The sequence below is a fragment of the Apteryx mantelli genome, chromosome 9, assembly GCF_036417845.1.
Source record: "Apteryx mantelli isolate bAptMan1 chromosome 9, bAptMan1.hap1, whole genome shotgun sequence".
Classification (NCBI taxonomy): Eukaryota; Metazoa; Chordata; class Aves; order Apterygiformes; family Apterygidae; genus Apteryx; species Apteryx mantelli.
Genome location: NC_089986.1, coordinates 19,492,771 through 19,512,255, shown reverse-complemented (window position 1 = coordinate 19,512,255; position 19,485 = coordinate 19,492,771). Strand labels below are relative to the sequence as shown.

At 35.4% G+C, this 19,485-nt stretch overlaps 1 protein-coding gene across 1 annotated transcript in view; it reads right to left on the bottom strand.

Moving 5' to 3' along the window:
• The window catches only part of DNER (delta/notch like EGF repeat containing), a 147,331-nt gene that overhangs the window by 51,095 nt on the left and 76,751 nt on the right, over positions 1-19,485 (bottom strand). The window contains exons 4-5 of the mRNA XM_067301892.1: positions 17,764-17,930; positions 5,600-5,745 (exon numbers count right to left, since the gene is read on the bottom strand). Coding sequence (XP_067157993.1) covers positions 5,600-5,745; positions 17,764-17,930 — 313 coding nt within the window. The remainder of the gene's footprint in view (positions 1-5,599; positions 5,746-17,763; positions 17,931-19,485) is intronic.

Below are 19,485 nucleotides of genomic sequence, written 5' to 3'. Positions count from 1 at the left end.
GCGCCAGGCGTGGTAAGTTCAAGCTCACGATCTGAGGGCAAGACGCATAGCCCAGCACTACCTGAACCATTCGTTGCAGGGACGAGTACATCTGTATTGCCTGCACAGACACAAACTACCTGGCTCTGTCTGCACTCAAATCTCTTCTAGAAGGAACAGAGAACTGCAGCAGGGTCCCTTGAGTAGCAGGAGGGACTCCAGTGCTCACAGGGTGGGGAGTGGAGCCAGCAAGTCCTGCATGCAAGTCTCTGCTACTTCTGGACCTGAAAGTCTCTGAATTTGAAGTTTTGATTAAAATTTTTACAAAGATTTGGGTCAGCTTTGAAGTTTGCATCAGACTCCAAAGCAAATTTTGCTAAAGCGCAGCAGTGTTCAAATCTAAAGTTTAGAAACATAATATACAAATGAGCAAATTTCTGTTGCAGACTATGTAAAAAGGACTATGCTTGCAAAAAGCATATTGGGATGCTGCAAATATTACTGAAAATAGCATTTCTTCATCTCCCTGTGTTCCCAACAAAGTAAAGCTCTCCACTATGCAAGATGTTCAGAGTATCAATCTCCATATTATGTACGGTGGAATAAGAAAAACAAAACTCAACATGTATGTTGGCTAGTGCTCCTTCATAAGGTTTAATCACTTGTGCTTGGAAGTAAAGCTAATTATAATAATGTTAAGTATTAATATATTTAAACAATGCAACAGTTAGTCATTGGGTCAAGAATATTAATGAAATAGGCAACTAAAAAAAGCCTGGATAATATAGATACTTTTGTAAGAGTATAATATGTGGGAATATTTTACCATAAAATGCAGTTAACAAAATGGGTTTTGAAAGCAGCAAAAGAAAAGCATTGCAGCACTTTAAACTGAAATGTCTAATGACAGATAATAGTTCTGAAATGCAGACAAGCTATTCTGTAGAGAAGATTAGGTGTCATCGTTTTTATTAGGCATGTCATCTGCACTTTTCCCAAATGATAGTATTAATTTTTTTCTTGACTAAGTGACACATGCTAGCATATTTGAGGAAAACTAAATGCAGAAGAAACTACACACTACCATAATGCTAGTATTAAAGTCACTATCTTAAAATTCCAAAACAATAATCTACTATCAATAGACAGTTCATCTGTGTATTTTACTTGATTATGGAGTGTAAATCCATACATACACAGAAGGTATGTATCATTTTGAATGGCAATAAAATATTCTTTATAATAATTTATTAGCCAATCCAATTCTCTGTAAGCATCTTATTATAAATATAGGTGGAATATAGTACATTTATTTTCCTATTTTAAATAAGCAGAAATGATAAAGTGCTCATCAGATTCTAAATTTCAGATTAAAGAGAGACCACAAAAGCTCACCATTTTTTTACTATAGTAGAGATGCCATTGAGATGACCGGAACAAAATGAATGCCTACTCTTCTCTTGCTGAGAAAGACATTCAGTATTCATTGAAATCCTTACAGTAAGTTACTATAATGTTTGAACAAAACTTTACTCTGAGATGAGTATGTATTTTGTATTTAGGACTATTTTGTATTTAGAAACTAAGTCCATGTGCAGGAGGACACGTCTTTAGGCATACATGGGACTTTTTAAAATTAGCTGTTCTTTTTATATTTTATATATATATATGTATATATGTATATATATATATATATAAAATCAAGTGGATTTATATATCAGGTGGATATATACAAAATCAAGTGGATTTACCCCACAAGCTTCCAGCCCATATAGCAGATGTGTGAATTATTGCTATTCAGTTCAAACAGTGGTATATCAGTGCAGAAGTAGAGGCTAGTTATTTTTGCGTTAATCTCAAGGGTTCTAATTCCAACCAAAAACTTTGTATTTGCATAGTCTGCTCTTCAACATTTAAATTGGTGAGCTGAAGTTACGGGATGGTGTAATCTGTGGAAGAATGGACTATGTCTCCACATGGACTAAGCAGAATTATGTCTTCAAAATTCCACTGAAAATCCTATGAAGAATCAGAAATTCACACACACACACACACACACACACACACACACAAAAAATCTCTCTTTGGGTTTAGTACTAAGGTTTCTGCTTTTCATTCACAGATAACTTGTTTGAGGATCTGGTGTAAAGCTGTGTATATAAAGGTGAAACTGATACTCAGGCTCCGATGATGCCATGACCAGTATTATCTTTCTGACACATTCACGCTGCCCCTGTGGAAGAATGCCAAGCACAAGAACACAAGCACAAGAACAGAGATACAAAGTTCATACAAAGAAAAGAAGGGGAGCCAGTATCACTTTGACTCAGCATCATCTCACTTCACAGAACTTGGAACAAAGTGGTGAATTTATGTTCTTTTCAATGACAACAGTAATTGAAAAAAGAAACTGTCGTTAAAAACTTTAATTTTTATGTCTACATTCTATAAAAATTATCTAGCTGAGTAGAGGCCAACTTACCTTTAACTGGTAAGGAATGAGTAAAAACCAGGTTACTGAGTAACTTCCAGGTTAGGCCAGAAATTGTTTGTTTATAGTTTTATGCATGCCACCGAAGAGAGTATGCCACTGCAATTGTATTACTGCAGATTGTTAATTGCAGTTAACTTTTCCATTAGGCAGATGTGTTACTGTATTCTTTAGCATTAAACTACATTTGAAATAAAACTATGAACTACATAAAAACACAAAGATGATCATTAATCTTCTTGGCACTGGAAGCAACGACTACGGCCAGTGTAGCTCTTAGCTTATTCATGGCACTAGGCCTTTTATGCATTCTCCTACGGACTTGCTTTGCATCCTGGAAGACTAGACTGCACAAACACAATGAATTATAGATAAAAACAAACAGCAAATCACAAAGGGCACGCTGCAAAGCTAAAGAAAATTAAAGTTTCAAGTCTGCAAAAAAGAAATACAGAAGATGCGTCTTGTGGGAAACTTATACAATGGTTGCTACACGTTCAGCATGTAATCTTAACGGTTGTTTGCTCCATCATTAGGGAAATCATTACAACATTTTAGTGACTATCTCACCTAAGAGAAGTTAAACTGGCAAAAACATCCTGCTTAATGAAATAGGCACCTTCTATTTTTAACTATGTTGTTTATGCTGTGTCTGAATCCGTTTCCTGGCTTAAATTCTATTATGTAACTAATCTGCAGAAGAGTAAGGAAAAATGACATATTTGAAAGAACACTATGGCTGAACATATAAAATGATATTTTTATTCTCCCTGTAGCAGCAAACTGGTCATAAATTACCAACATTTGGAAACACTGTATCTGTGGCCTTAGTGAGACCCCCCAGCCTAGAAGGCTACTTGGACCAGCTCTGAGTGCATTGAAGAGCCTCTGGAGACGTCCTTCCATTTGTTCAAGTTCTAGAAAATTCAGGAGTAGTTTTGTGACAGCAAACACATAAGCAGTTACATTTTTGAACCTGAAATTTGATTTGAAAGGAAGAGATATCAAGGATACTGCTAATTCTAGTTCTCTCCGACTACAATGCACTGGAAGATGCCTCTTAGACATTAACATGATTTCTTTATGTCCCATAGCTTCAGCTACGGGGGTGTCAGTTAACTACATCCTAGAACATGATATGTCAGAAACAGTACCTTAATAAATTATCTTGTTATTACACTCAGGCTCAAAGAAAGAACCGGGTGGAGAAAGATCATGAAAAATTCATGACTTCTGTCCAACTAGAGAGCTCTGGAAAAGAGCAGGCTGTGTGTGCTTGAGGGGGGATCCTCTGTCACTAACAGTTCTAGCTTGAACTTATAAAACTTTCAATGTCAAGATTAAAAGTGGTGATGCGAAGGTCCTGATTTCTCTTTTTTGGAGTGGTATAATAGCTCCCTTTTCCTGCTGCGAAGCCAATTTTTCTTCCTTTTTTAAAATTATTTCATTTGTAAGTAAAATTCTATGTATTGAAGATTTATAAATCGTGTTTCCATATTAAAGGCAATATAAGCATCTTCCTTAAAAACACAGAATAAAGAAAGATACTAAAGCCTCCACATGGATACAACCATTAATGTCTTTTTTCTTTCTCTTACTCCACATTATATATCACAAGGAGATTAGAGACATAAGAATGAACAAATAATAGGAAAAATAGAAAACTAAATAAGACTATCAACAGCCTTTAACTCTCAACTTGACAAAAAATGGAAAAATAGAAGACATTCTGATATGTCATGGCATATAGTAATTTTAACATATTATGTACATAAATCAAATTCAAAATGCTGAATTTCTAAAAGAAAAATGTTAAATTTAGCAAAGCAGAAAAACTCAACTGGATTATGAAATAGCACATATGTATCTGAATGAATAACTTTGCTGGATATCAGCCAAGCAGTATGCTAGGGTAGCATTTACTTCTAAAAGCATCTTGCAGTAATTGTGTTCACATGTTACCTCAGGCATTTTAAAATTTCACTTTTGAGAAATGAAGAAGATGCTCAATTATTCCAGATGTTAGCACTGTCGTGCATATATAGATACTGCAGCAGTTTAATTATTGTTGTTACAATCCAAATTGTCATTTTTCTGTCAAACATACTTATTGAGAATTTAAATCAGAAAATGGTAGCAGATGAACTATCACTGAATTCCCTAAATATGCCAAATTTTCTGTGCTCACAGCAGGCTCACAGCTGTTAATATTTACTCAACAGTTACTATTGCTTTTATCTCCCAAATGAATATTAATAAAACCCAAGATTAACTGTGCATATTTGTACGGCAAATGACTTTTAATCCATGAAATAAAATCAACATACAAAAAAGGTAATAGAGAATACATGATCTCATTAAGGGAAGGCCAGTCTGGTTCTGTAAAAGCAGTGTACAGACTGAAAATTTAACACATTCCGTTCTTATTTTTTCATGTTATTATATCACACAAAAAATTCACAGTAGCCAGTGGAGTTTCTATCTCCACTGTAGTCTCTCAATATTGTATTATTTAAAGGAAAGAGCTGTACACTGAAAACTAAATGAATATGCTCCCTACCCTACTCAGATAAAGGCAGGACAATTTCCAAACATCATCAAATTACTCCACTCTGTTTCTTCCCACAGTTCTGCTCAGACAATTCCATGGCACTATTCAGTAGTTTGTGAGGAAGCAATTATTAAGACATATGAAGAGAGAAGAACTAGACTACATCAGACCTAAAACCAAAAGAAGGCTGAAGCTTCACAAACCGGAACCCATTGGTCTGGAGACTGGGATCCCAAATGTTCACGATATGCTTTTCATCTCACAAAGAAATACTCTTGTATAGTGAGTCAGATGTAGTACCCATTACCAGATACTTGACTTGAATACTTGTTTTTACTGTCAGGGCAGTGTATGACTCTTTGCATCTTATACCAGGGATTTTCTTACTTTTAAGTGTTTGGTTTTTATAAATGACAAAAGAATATGTTCTTATTATTTAGTAACATCTGTGGGCTTTTGAAGCCTATCACACAGCAGCAAGGAATGCACACACTCAGAGTATCCAGTACATTTTACCCTGCATTTCTATTACCATGTAATTTCCACTCTACACAAAGATCTTGATAGGTTCACCTTACCTCATCTGGTTGTGTGATACATTCTCCTTTCCCCGAACACTGGAAGTTATCTGAATGGCTTCCCACAGGCAAGCAGGTGCTGACTTTCACTGTCACGGTCAAGCGTAAAGCCACAATGCATTTAGTAACTGAATCATTCAAAAAACCTGAAAAAAATTTTTTTCAAAAATTGTTAATATACAAGACAATATGCTAATACACATTAATGCTCTACTGCTAGACAAACAAAAGTGAATTCAAAGAAACTGTCAACTGAGAACATCATTGCTCATGTTTCATAGGGACCTTTCGAAATGTAATACTTTTAAATTCAAATTGGAATAGAGTTAGGAAACATGGTAAACTACTCATATTGATCAACAAAAGAAAGGCAGGCCAGTAAAACAGACCTACCTTCAGGACTCTAATCTGCACTACTTTGGAAAACTGACTTGAAATTTTTTTTAAATTGCTTGAGATAATCTTTAATTATTAAGTACATAAAAGAGTTCTTAAAACTGCTCTCCCATTTGGCTAATTTCTAGGAAAAATATATAGTTAAGCTAAGGTATTAGGAAAGCACATATCAGAGCACTGTAATATATCAAGATAAGACATTGACATAAAAATAAGTAAAAGACTAATTTTACTTTATTTTCTTTCGCTTTTGTCTCCTGCTATCCTCTTGGTAATTTAAAAAATATATTTCCTTAAGTTTTTAATGACAAGAAATACTAAAATCAAACTCAGTGAATAAAAATGTTTAAACTAATTTCTAAAAATTACTTCAGATAAGAGTTAAAAGGCATACAGAGCATAAACTGCATTACACTAGTAATAGATGAACAATTTCTTAGCTGCATTTCTGATGGAGCTTGCAAGGAATACATACACAGCCTGACAGCATTTCTTGTGCATTTCCAATACAAGTATTTTTGAATGTCTAATCTAATCACTCTATAAGATGAAATACTAGGCATAAATGAACAACACCTAAAAATGGGAGCACTTGAGGAGGAATAAGAAAATTCATGAATCACTGGCTAGCACCTACAGTTGCAGGGAATTCAAAAATTAATCAGTTGGAAGCTATTAAAACATACTGGAGGGCAACAGTATCCCCATCACCCATATTTCTAATAGAGTCTAACATGTTGATTCCTGAAAAAAATAAAGGAAAACAGTAAAGATAAAATGAGGCACATACACAGCCCATGACAAAGGCAATAAAACTAGAGGTCATGCCAAACTACATATAGCTTGTTTCTATACTTCACTTGAGGTACTACTGGATTGTTCTGCCACGGTGACTAGAGTCCTGGGTTACAGCCCTTCTGTGTGCAGCTGCTTTTCTCTGGGAGTTAGTGGTAGTACGAATACGCAGTGACACAAAAAGTGTGCTTTTTTGGTATAGTATATACAGTGTATGCAGAGTATACTCACTAAAAAGAAAGACTCCTCTATTAATAGTTTGATTAACCCAAACTCAACTTGACCATCTGTAATCTGGGTGGACCCCTAACAGCCCAAGACTGTAATATCAGTATGGAATGTTACAGACATAGAACCATGATGGGATTATACTTTTCTTTAGAAATGAATAAAGTGAGAGATTAAGGAAAAATAGATGTTGTTTTTAATCCAAATATCCTTAGTGTTAAAAAGAATGACAGTAAATAGATGCGGGAAGTATATGACAAAGAATGGTTTTCCTAATATTTTAAACTCTAAATTCTAGAATCCATTTATTATATGAGCTTCAAAGTATCTCTCAAAACATACTCCAGCTTCTTGCATTAGAGACTGGATACAGTACTATATTTACACAAGGGGAAAAATTCATTACAATACAAAAATTTGTAATGAACAGTAATAAAACAAAGTTTCAAGAAACAGTCTGAATTTCAAGTGTATTCTCTTTCCAGAACTGCTGCTATGCATTATTTGCATTCTACATATGGAAGAGTCAAACATTACTAATACTGCAAATTCCATAAAAAAGCATAAGACTTCCATTCTTTGTTCTTAATTTTTAGATTTCATTTTTAAATGTTGTATCCTTTGAACAATTAAGTTGTCTAAATTAGAAACACTGACCCCTAAACTGTAACTTCAAAGTAGGAAAATGTCATGTCCAATACAAATGTCATCAGCTTGAGTATAACCTCTGAGTTAGCTAAATATTCTAAAAGATTGGATAAAATGTATTAGGTATAGTTCCAAATGTCTAATGGTCTGTTTTGGCTAATGAAGATTATTGTAATCTGCTGACCTCTTCTAAGAAAGCCAATTTGTTCTGGCCTTAATACACACCACATTTTTATCCATCTGTTTAAAGATGCAGCCAGAATTATTTTCTTTAACAATAGAATGTGATTGTCACAGGTCATCATGCAATTATATGTGAATGCCTGGCAGAATGGGGTATTTAGAAAATGTCTTTGGGTTCACATTTGCTTGTCTGAAGCAGACTGTTACATATTCTTCAGGACAGTTCCCTAAAGGAATATTAAATCAACCTTCTTTGTACTTTGAGTCTTGTTACTATTTTGGTATCAAAAGCCCTTAGGCAAATCACTGAAGAAATCATTATTCTCACTGGAATGCCACATATTTTCCTGTAATTTCTAATTATTTCACCTAATTTCCAAAGACTAGAAAGACAAAAATACAGCTATTTGTTTTCACTCTATAGTGGTTACACACAACTTTGTGAGATCGCTAGGTTTTAAGGCTAGAAGAACCCTGTCTGATCATCTGACTTGCTGCTTAACTCAGGTCATAGCATTTCAAGTGATTCCTTGGCCAATTCCTGTAAGAGTGAACTACTTTGGGGCACAAATGCAGACCAGCAGAATTTCTGATGCTACACTTCCCAAACACAGCAAGTATGGTGGAACACAAAAGATATAGCTGGGACTGTGATAGGGAGAGTTGCAGCAGATTGTACGGATGGCAAGGTGAACAAGGATTTATCTATAGTGACTGGTTCAACTTGAGGACGAGTGGTTACCCTACTCTTAAATACATAGCACATACTGTACTATACAATAATATAGTACTAGCTGACGATCTCAAAGCACTTTACAAGCTTTATTAAGATGTGCCTCACATTTTCCTTTAAATTATGCATTAGTATTCTCATTTTACAGGCAAGGTTAAATGATCTGTCACAGTACAAACAACCAGGTCATCAACCAAATGTATGTATCTTGACTGTGAATTTGTCACAAGATTTGTATTTGACTGAAGAGAAATCTTTAAGAAAAAGAGTCACCAAGCATTACAAATGTGAGTAGATAAGCCTCCAAATATAGACTAGAAAAATAATTTCCCAGAGTTACTTGCTAAAAGTAGCTATAGATAAAAATGAATTGAGAATACTTTATTAATTAGTTTAAAAAGACTCTAAAGAATAAACATTATGCAGATGTTAGCTTAAAACACAGTATTTCAAAAAAATCTGAATAATCTCCTGATTACATCTGTTTATGGTCGAAAGAAGGTACATATAACTTGATAATGAAGGGCAGGGCCTAATATTGATTTTAAACACACCCTTTTTTGCATAGCATAATGGCATTTTTCACAATGTTTTTGATTTCAGCTGTTTACTTTTTGCCTTAAAAGGCCACCCTTTGAACAAGTCACTTCATGGAACTTTCTACACTGTTCACACTTTTGCTGCTGCTATCGTTTATCGAAAGGCCATTTTCTGTAAGACTAGCTCTTATGCCCAATACCCAAGGGAAACGATGACAGTTCACCTCAATGCTGCCCACAGCAGGGCCCTTCCAAGCAAAGTGCACACATGCAGATGAAAATCCCATTAACTGGAGCACTACGCACCAAATTCCCCCCAAGGCTGCCTTGCACAAAGCTATACCGTCACACACACGCAAGTTATGCGCCTCAGCCGAGCACCAACAACTGTGTGAACACTCCATCTGTGGCATATTCAAGGCAACGCGACTTAATTTAGTCCACAACGAAAGCAGGTTAAGTCAAACGACTTCACATATTCCATGGGCTAGGAGATCACAGGGACGCTCAGCTGACGCATGGTAACTTGTTAAAGCTAGAGTAACTTGATTACGCGGCTTTCAGTGAGCTTCAATTCACACACTTCCTATAATGAAATAAAATTGTCCTATTTCAATGTTGCTTGAGTAAATACAATTTCGACATGCAGTAAACCACATTCTTGCAATGGGATTAAGTGTGTATGTTTAATATATATATATATAATAACAGAAAACATAATGGGCACACACCATCTAAAAGACATGGTTGTAACTTGTCTCCTACTTTTCCGTTTTCCTTTTTTAAAAACTTTGTGGAATTCAAGTAAGGTGCCTTATTGTAGGCATTTGAAAAGCATCAACTTTATTCATTTTACCATAAAGATATTATAGCATGCATTTTCAAGTGAGTTTTTAGAGCTAGCAATTTGATTTAAAGAAATACTTTAAAATACTTTATAATTATAGTTCAAACAGTTAGTTAAATTGTATTGATATAAAATGCTGGACACTATTACAGGTGCAATCAGATTACACTCTAGATCTGCTTCATTTTTTCTTTGCCACAATAAAATAGGAGACCAAAATAAACACTATAATATAAAGCTTGTGCCAGAGAATTCATTTTCCGTTCAGATAAAAATATTTTGTTTCCATTCATATTAAATATGTTGAACCTTCTGCCTTACTATCTGTGAGGTCTTATCAGAAAAAAGCAATTTTGTTTATAAATTTCTTTTTCTTCCCTTTTATAAGCAGACAATAAACTTAAAAACACTAATGTAGCAATATCTCATGAAAGCTGCTTTTTCAAGCTGCATCATGGAGGTGCTAAATAAAGCAAGAGTCTCAAAGCAAATAATTTCAAGCCATTAACAAACATTTTTTTATGCCTGTTCGATATATAAACTTTTCTGTCATATTACCAATGAGCAAATGGAGGCAAAATACTATGTCCCACTGTCTGTCTTTGTTTTGCTATTTTTCTGAAGGATGTCCATTACTGTAGCTTCAGCAGTAGGCACACTAAGGCAGAAAAGCAGTCTTTTAAACCCTTTTATCATGGAAGCAGATAAGACTATTCTAGTAACCATGATGAAAACCTGAAAACATAGACAGCATTATACTAGTGAAGCAGTAATTGAACTTTTTTTGTTGTTGGGAGGGAAGAAGATGGGTTGCATGCATATAGTCAGAACTGCCAACTCCAAGCTCCACATTATGCTCAAAATTCAAGATAAAAGCTTCGTAAAACTTAAGTGATAATCATACAGTATGTAATTTTATTATCTGCTTTTGAAATTCATTAGAAAAAATAACATAAGCTACAGTGTTTTTTATTGTAAGTAGAATTGGACTGTTAAATGTTATTTGCTAAGGTGAAAAATCAACAGCCTGAAAAATCAACAGCCAATCACCCATTTTTAACTGTATATTTAGAAAAACTACAGACAGTTTTGAAGTGTAAATGATTAAATACATATTATAGTTTTATTCACATTAAGGAGAGTTGGTAAGTGTCACAGAGGGGAAAAGTTAAAATCCAATGTACCATCCTCAATATCCAAATTGATATCCAAATATCCCGAGCGTCCATGAACAGCTAGATGAGGAAGACTTCAAACCAGGAGCAGCGCAGTGTTTTGCAGAGGATGCAGACAATCCTCTGCAAGCAGAGCATGCCCTCCAGCATGAACCCTTACCCAAGCCGTACTAAATCAGGGCAGCTCGAGACCTGCTCCAATGCTACTTCCATCCAATTACCTCCAGGCAGACCGAAATGGTGCAAACTTAAACTGACTCTCATTCTCACAGATATCTTCTGAGTCATGAAGCACGGCACACTTCCCTTACTGAACAGCAATATTAACTTAGCACAAGAATAAATTAACAGATTCAAAAAAAAAAAAAAAAGATGGTATACAGTCACTGTAAAACTTCTAACCACATAAGTATTAAAAGCACAGAGATTTTAATGTTGGTATTATGTGGTTTGTTTGTTTGTTTTTACCATTTGGACAGCAGACTGCATATTTTCAGAATAAATATTCCAGTTTTCAATTAGAGTATAATTACACTTTTGGATAAAAACATGCATGCAACAAATCATAGAAGATTTTTGAGAGATTTACTGTACAAGCTGAAAGTGTCCTTCAAAATCCTTCAGTGAGGCCCTTCAAATTTTCAAGGAAAGTGTTAAAGCATTTCCTCAGGAAATTATTAAATTAAATTATCAAATTAAATTATTATTATTGAATCAGTTCAGTAAATCTTATTCATTTGCAGAAAATATGAATAGAAAAAGATATACATGTTGCTGGAATCAGATCCAGTATATTACTCCCAGTATGACAGAAGTACACAATGTTGGCTGAGCTAAAGCCTTAAAAAAAAAAAAAAAAAAAACTAGCAAACAGCATTTTCAGCTCACTAGAGAGATCCTTAGCTAGGCAGGACCTGTAAAGATTCATGAGAATTTCAGTTTGAAAGACTCATGCACAAACTGATGGTGTATCAGGCTACTCTTATCTCATTTTTTTCAGACTTGTAAAATGCATTTCACCTGATTTTAATTTTTCATAATATATTGCAATAAAGAACAGGTATGTGACAGTAACTAGGTAAAGTTGTGCAGTTATTCATTTTGGTATATTCTAGTACAATTAATGACAGCATACTACAAAGATCCTGGATTAAAACAAATACTGCGGAGATATTTTACAACTATGATGAATAGTTTATACAAGAATCACTAACTTTAAAGAACACCGGGACAAATAGTGTGAAGCTATAATTCCACTGAAGTAAAAGGCAGACTTTCCATGGCTTAATATGTTTCAAACCTTGACCCTTTTGTTGCCACCTCTTATTTATAAACATGCTGGATTCCCTCCTTCCTCACTTCCCAGTGATCTTTTTGGCAACTCTCAATGTCCACCTCTAAAACTTCACCTCCCCAAGCAGCTACTTTTGGGTACACTGAATACACTTGATATTCAGAAAATAAGAAATGCCTCCGATAAAAGACATTTTTTAAAGCCCTGAAGTTGGGCACAAAACCTTTGAAATTCCCTTGGCATCAAATAAAGCATTTTTGTTGCACACAGTTGGGCAGAGATCAACAGTTCACCTTACCTGGACTACATAATAACCATCCAGTGATTACTTTAGCCCAGTAATAACTTGGCATTAAATGCCAGCAGCACCTCGGGAAATACTATGTGCTTTATCCTACTCCTAATCCACCTAACCTACCGTGTATAATCAGTACTATTTTTGGGGGGGCGGGGGGACTGTTCACTTCAAAACCTAACTTATTAGTCATTTATTCCTCTGGCTAGTAAGTGAGGTTTCTAATAAAACATAATAAAACACTTTAGAAGACTGGCACATGTTTGTGGTATGAAATCCTATCAAAAACTCATTAAAAATATTTGCAGAAAAGCAGTGTCCACGAGAGAGTGTTATGGAAAGTACAAGCCAATCCTCCAGTTAGCACCCTTACTTTAATTATGATTTATTTTAATGATATAAATGTTGTAATTTAACAACATAACAATCATGCGGCATAATCATGGCATCATAGCGCTTTCCCAGCACTGCAAAACTCTTGTTTGCAGATGCAGCAGCCATTTTGTAAATCACATTATAGAAAAAAGACTGTTCTTTTCCCTTTAGTTGTACTTACACTTTTCTCCTTCTCTCAAACCATTCATTTGGAAAGTCTAGGGTTGTTGGACTTTTTTTACTTTCTCTGGGGTAAAGAGCAATATGATCAGGGTGTTATTCTTGTATCTTAGAGATAGCACTTTCTCCAATTTCTAGGCATTGTGCCCAGCTAATCAGAATCTTATTCCTGTCTTTTGAGCCTTTTCAATCTTGTCTAAACAACTTTAAACAAATGTTAATTTTGTTAATTAGTTACCATGAGGTAACACACAAATATTCCCCTAAATGTTTTGTCTTTGAGATACCAATCTTATTCAGGAGGATTTGCAAGAGGTAATTAGAGTACCAAGCTGAATGGTACCAAACTTTGAGGTGACACAGCGGGAAGCAACTCCAATAAGGTAGAGATGAAAAGAAAAAGAATACATTAATCTCTCAGATCTTCCCCTTTTTTCTTTAACAGTTCTAATCAGAAATCTTAAAAAAAGGTCTAACAAAACTGATTTGCACAGAATTTGCTAATTAAAAGAAGAATCTTTTACAAACTCATTTGAATAAACAGATAAAGCCTGGAAAAAAATATATAAAGCAAACATTTTGGCTGGCACACTCCCATGAGCGAAGCATTGCTATGCTTACAGCATCCTGTAATACCTTGTGGCATCATGACTGTTACAGCTTAAGTACCATCAACAAACGAGCACATTTAATTAATTCCTGTTTTTTGTATAAAACCACCCATTTTCATTTATTGTGGCTTAGAGTAAGTTTGTCCTGCATATCAAGAAACATATGGAACGTTGTCCTTGAGCAACAAGCTGTATGCAAAATTCATCTGATCTTGTTGAAAACTAGAAACCTAAATGAGGTATGTCAGAAAATTAACAAACCAGCCATCTGGATCAAATCTGAATTAAGGATTGAACTACTTTTATATAAACCTTAGCTCGACTATAGATTTCAATAGAGTTCAGATAAAATTCAGTATCTCGCATGGCTAGTGATTGAGTTTCATTCTGTTTCACAGTCACATGTTCACACCATGCTTTAGCGGACAAGAATTAATGATGGAAAGCAAGCAAAATATTTCTATATAATTGGGAAGGAAATCCACAGGAAATTCCTTTTTCTCTTTCTTACAATAAATGCTGATAGGTCACAATATTTTTAAACTAACAAATCAGTATTTCAACTCCCCTGTTCCTTTAGTATTATACCCTTTTTCTACTAAATACAAGGAAATTATTCTGGGAAAAGCTATAATTAAAGTGAGGCAACATAAAATAATTTACTCCAGAAAACTGTTTTTTCATCACTTAATTATACTTGATTATACTATAGACTATTAACATATCAGGACTAAAAGATATACAGAGGGAATTTTTCATATTCATTTTTTTTTTTTAATCAGAAACACTACCCTCAATCCATACACTAACTAAAACAAACTTAAATAGAATTTTAAAAAATTCAGATGTCCCTTACCTGAACTCATCTTTACTAAGCACCAAGACTCTCCCATTCATGAATATATCACTATATTATTTGAGTCTGCCTGCTGTTTCATGTACACATTTGTGATTCATGTTCTTTACATAAATCAAAAACATTTTGATTTCTTCCATAAAATTACACTACAACAATTGGAAAAATCTACAAATAATTTCAGTATCAGGAAATTCAGAAGAAAGACCAAGGAAAATAGATGGGTAGATGAGAGGAGAGCAGTGGATGATGTCTACCTTGACTTCAGCAAAGCTTTTAACACTGTCTCCCATAACATCCTCATAGACAAGCTCAGGAAGTGTGGGTTAGATGAGTGGACAGTCAGGTGGATTGAGAACTGGCTGAATGGCAGAGCTCAGAGGGTTGTGATCAGCGACGCAAAGTCTAGCTGGAGGCCTGTAGCTAGCGGTGATCCCCAGGGGTCAATACTGGGTCCAATCCTGTTCAACTTACTCATCAATGACCTGGATGAAGGGACAGAGTGCACCCTCAGCAAGTTTGCCGACAATACAAAACCGGGAGGAGTGACTGATGCACCAGAGGACTGTGCTGCCATTCAGAGGGACCTCGACAGGCTGGAGAGCTGGGTGGGGAGGAACCTCATGGAGTTCAAGAAAGGGAAGTGCAGAGTACTGCACCTGGGGAGGAATAACCCCCGGCACCAGTACAGGCTGGAGTCTGATCTGCTGGAGAACAGAGCTCTGCAGAGAAGGACCTGGGAGTGCTGGTGAACAACAAGTTGACCATAAGCCAGCAATGTGCCCTTGTGGCCAAGAAGGCCAATGGTATCCTGGGGTGCATTAGGCAGAGCATTGCCAGCAGGTCAAGGGAGGTGATCCTTCCCCTCTACTCAGCCCTGGTGAGGCCACATCTGGAGTGCTGCATCCAGTTCTGGGCTCACCAGTGTAAGAGAGATATGGAGCTACTGGAGTGAGTCCAGCAAAGGGACAATAAGATGATTAACGGACTGGAGCATCTCTCCTATGAGGAAAGGCTGAGATCTGGGAATGTTCAGCTTGGAGAAGAGAAGACTGAGGAGGGATCTTATCAATGTGTATAAATATCTGAAGGGAGGGAGTAAAGAGGATGGGGACAGACTCTTTTCAGTGGTGCCCAGTGACAGGATGAGAGGCAATGGACACAGACTGAAACACAGAAAGTTCCACCTGAACATAAGGAACAATTTATTTATTTATTTATTTTTTTACTGTGAGAGTGACTGAGCACTGGAACAGGGTGTGGAGTCTCCATCCTTGGAGATATTCAAAAGCCATCTGGATAGGGTCCTGGGCAACCTGCTTTAGGTGACCCTGTGTAAGCAGGGGGGTTGGACTAGATGATCTCTAAAGGTCCCTTCCAACTTCAACCATTCTGTGATTCTGTGAAAACGTTAAAAAAAATAGACAGAAGTAAAATAAGAGGCCCCAGGAAATCTGTATTACATAAAATGAGCAAGATTATTAGCACAGTGTTTATGAAGTGCATTTGGCCTCATAGTCATCAAGAAAAAAATGCTTTTCCCCCCACGTCAGCTAGTACACAGTAAACAAATCAAGGTAAAATTCCAGCGACAGACAGAAAGACAGCTGTAGAGAGGCAAGTAGGTCAAGGTAAGCTCTATGAAGGAGTAAGACAGTATCTGTTTTAGGTATCTAAATTAAAAGCCTAGGCTGTATGGCATATACAGTCATTGGTAACTTCACAGAGCAGCTAGGACCCTCTATTTAGGAGCTTATTGACCAAGCTATGCATTTAGTTAGATGTCCCTATGGATGCATGAAATTTGCAAAATATGCTGTCTTCAGTAAGATTTTACCTAGTTTTGCCATATGTTAACTACTACAAGACAAAAACAAAACTTTACTCCAAAGAAAGACACATGAGAAGAGTTTTAACCGTGAAACATTAAACGTAAAACTAGATTGAAAGAAAAAAAATTAAAAATCTTAGAGTGAAGTAAATAACAAAGAAAACGTAAGGAACTGGAAAATTTATTTGAAGGTAATAACTATCACTAAAGAAGCCACTGCTGAGGATAATTAAATGATTACACTGACAACCCTCAAGCAATATCTTTGCAAAGTAACAACTCAAAAACGAGAGAACATGGCACTTCTGCATTTAGGTTTCTCTCTATAGTAGATCCACACTTAGACTCTGGCCCAATGTTTCTGTATCAGAATGCTTTTAATTTTACACTTATTAGCATGACAAGTTGCTGAATAACAATTTGTGGCAGCTTATACTTCATTATAAGATATACAGCATTTCAAGAAGATTACAATAAATGCTGTTATTACAATGACTTTGGTTTCATGTCATAATTACAATAAACCATCTGCCCAGAAAGTTCTATTTAATTGTCTATTGTGTCTGCACATAAAGAATGCATTTAAATCAATATTATTTCCCATACGCTTAAAAATAATGTATCAGCCTATTTTCATTCCACCATTTCTGCAAAGATGCTTAACATTTAATTGTCCAATGAAACATGCAGTGTATTTCTAGGATATAATATTTACAAAGACAAACCTAGAAGAGTAGAAGTAGTACAAATAAATATTCTTACAAGATCATATTTCCTACATTATTTTAACATACTTTTAAAGTTTACTGTGTACAAGTTTAGGCTTCTTTCCAAAGTATTTCATGATATAACATTTGACAATGAAAAACCTTTAACATTTGGAGGTGTTTACCATAGCATTTACCAAAAGCCTTACAGTTAATCAAAATGAAATATATAAATATACCTTTCAGTGTCTAAACTTGTCAGTATCCACATTTTAAATTAGGTAGTGCCACTTATGAAAGTATTTAGTGCCTCTTGTCTGCTTTGAATGAACAAAATTCCAAAACATGGCCTCACTATCACATCTGGATCTTCAAGTACTACTTAATTTAAGAAAATTACTTCTCTAAATATTGGGTAAACCTTTGACTGTCACCTGAAGCTAGTAAACAGCAAACTAGCATGTTACTCACCGATAAAGTAGTTGTTTCCTAATGCAAGCATTTCTTCAGAAAGAACAAGTCCACCCAGTGCCTGGAGGAGAGTTACACTTCTGCCATCTATAAGCGAACACTGTTTAAATCCAGTTGTTGTCACCTTCCATAGCAGGATAAGAGAAGCTGTAGCATCTTGCCTTATACTATGGAAAAAAACGATAAAAATTCTTATATTGAGGGAAATTGGCATTAGCAGAAAGTACATCACTGCAGAACAAAAACTAATCAACAGAGAAGGAAACTTAAATATAGCAAGTTTGGAATCCAGGAAAGGCCAGATGCAAATAAACTATTTGAGTTTCCAACTTAAAAAAAGGTTTTCTTCCAAACACTATCCATAGAAGTAAAGCTACTTGCACATCTTCCATTTTCAACATTTCCACAAAATTAAAAAAGTCTCGATATTAAGATTTACATAATGGTATATGTAAAAGCAGATATAATCATACACACTCTCAGTTTCTAATACTTGTGGGACAATATCTTAATGTTCAATAACAGTTTTATATAAACATTACATAATGCTAGAACAGCCGCCTTCACTGTTGGAATTAAAGTCTTTTCACGTAGTACCTCCCTTCTACAACTACTATGCTGTCATTTTCTGTAGTTGAAATACATCCAGTCCTCTTGTTCACTGAGGTAATTATATTCAACACTTGGAGACTGATGCTGGTAGAAATCCTTATTTGTCTGATCTACTGGATCGAATGTTCAGAATAGTTTATTCTTGTAAATCAAATGAGTCACGTAATGCTCCCAAGGTCACTGAGTCTGTGGTGACTTCCTAAATATAGACAGATTGGATAAAATAAGATCATCTACAACTGCATATAAACTCTCAGCCCCACAGGGTGAAAATTTTTTAGCGAGCACTGTATCTATCTTGGTGTTTCTTTCCTCTCAGAATACTTTTTCAACTCACCCCCATACAGAAAAAATAAAAATTTGTCATGTATCTGGCAAGTTCCCAAATATTTACATTAATTTCTTCTGAATGAATTCCAAATGAATTTGAACAATCCTCTAAAAATTCAAACACAACTGCATCCAAATGCTGAAAACTGTTAATTCTCGCTTGCTAAAAACAGGCCTCCAAATACCAAGAAACGAGGCTCTGTTCCATGATTTCATGTATTGAAATTTTTTCAGTCTTACTAAAAAGACAGAGCAATCTCTCCCTTGCCATTTCACATTTGTGTTCAAAACAAGAAATGCAAAATTTTCTGATTATATTTGACCTGAGTTGAGAAATGCCGTGACTACATCAACTAAGGAGATTTTGGACAATAGTTTTGGTTCTGCTTATAAATGATCCCCGTCATCACAGCTGACCAATTCACTTTTAATAACAACTTCTGTTAATGTGAACATGATAGCAAATAGTTTCACAGTTTAGGTCACACCTGACAGTCAAAACAAAAGAAACTCATTAAACTGAAATTATTGTCCTTATATAGGTATGTAGCCATTGAACCAGAGATGTTACATAGGCCTTTAATACAGGACTTGCAATGAAATGAAGAAAGATATTGCAAGTGACTGGGAAACTGAGCTGTTTCAGCCTGTAAACAGTTTAAGCACATAACCATCATAACATGAAAAATGGCAGTGGCTTTCCAACCAGCTCTGCCCAGATTAACTGTCAAAATAAAACATTACTAAAGACAATACAGTATAAAAAATGACCAAAAAATG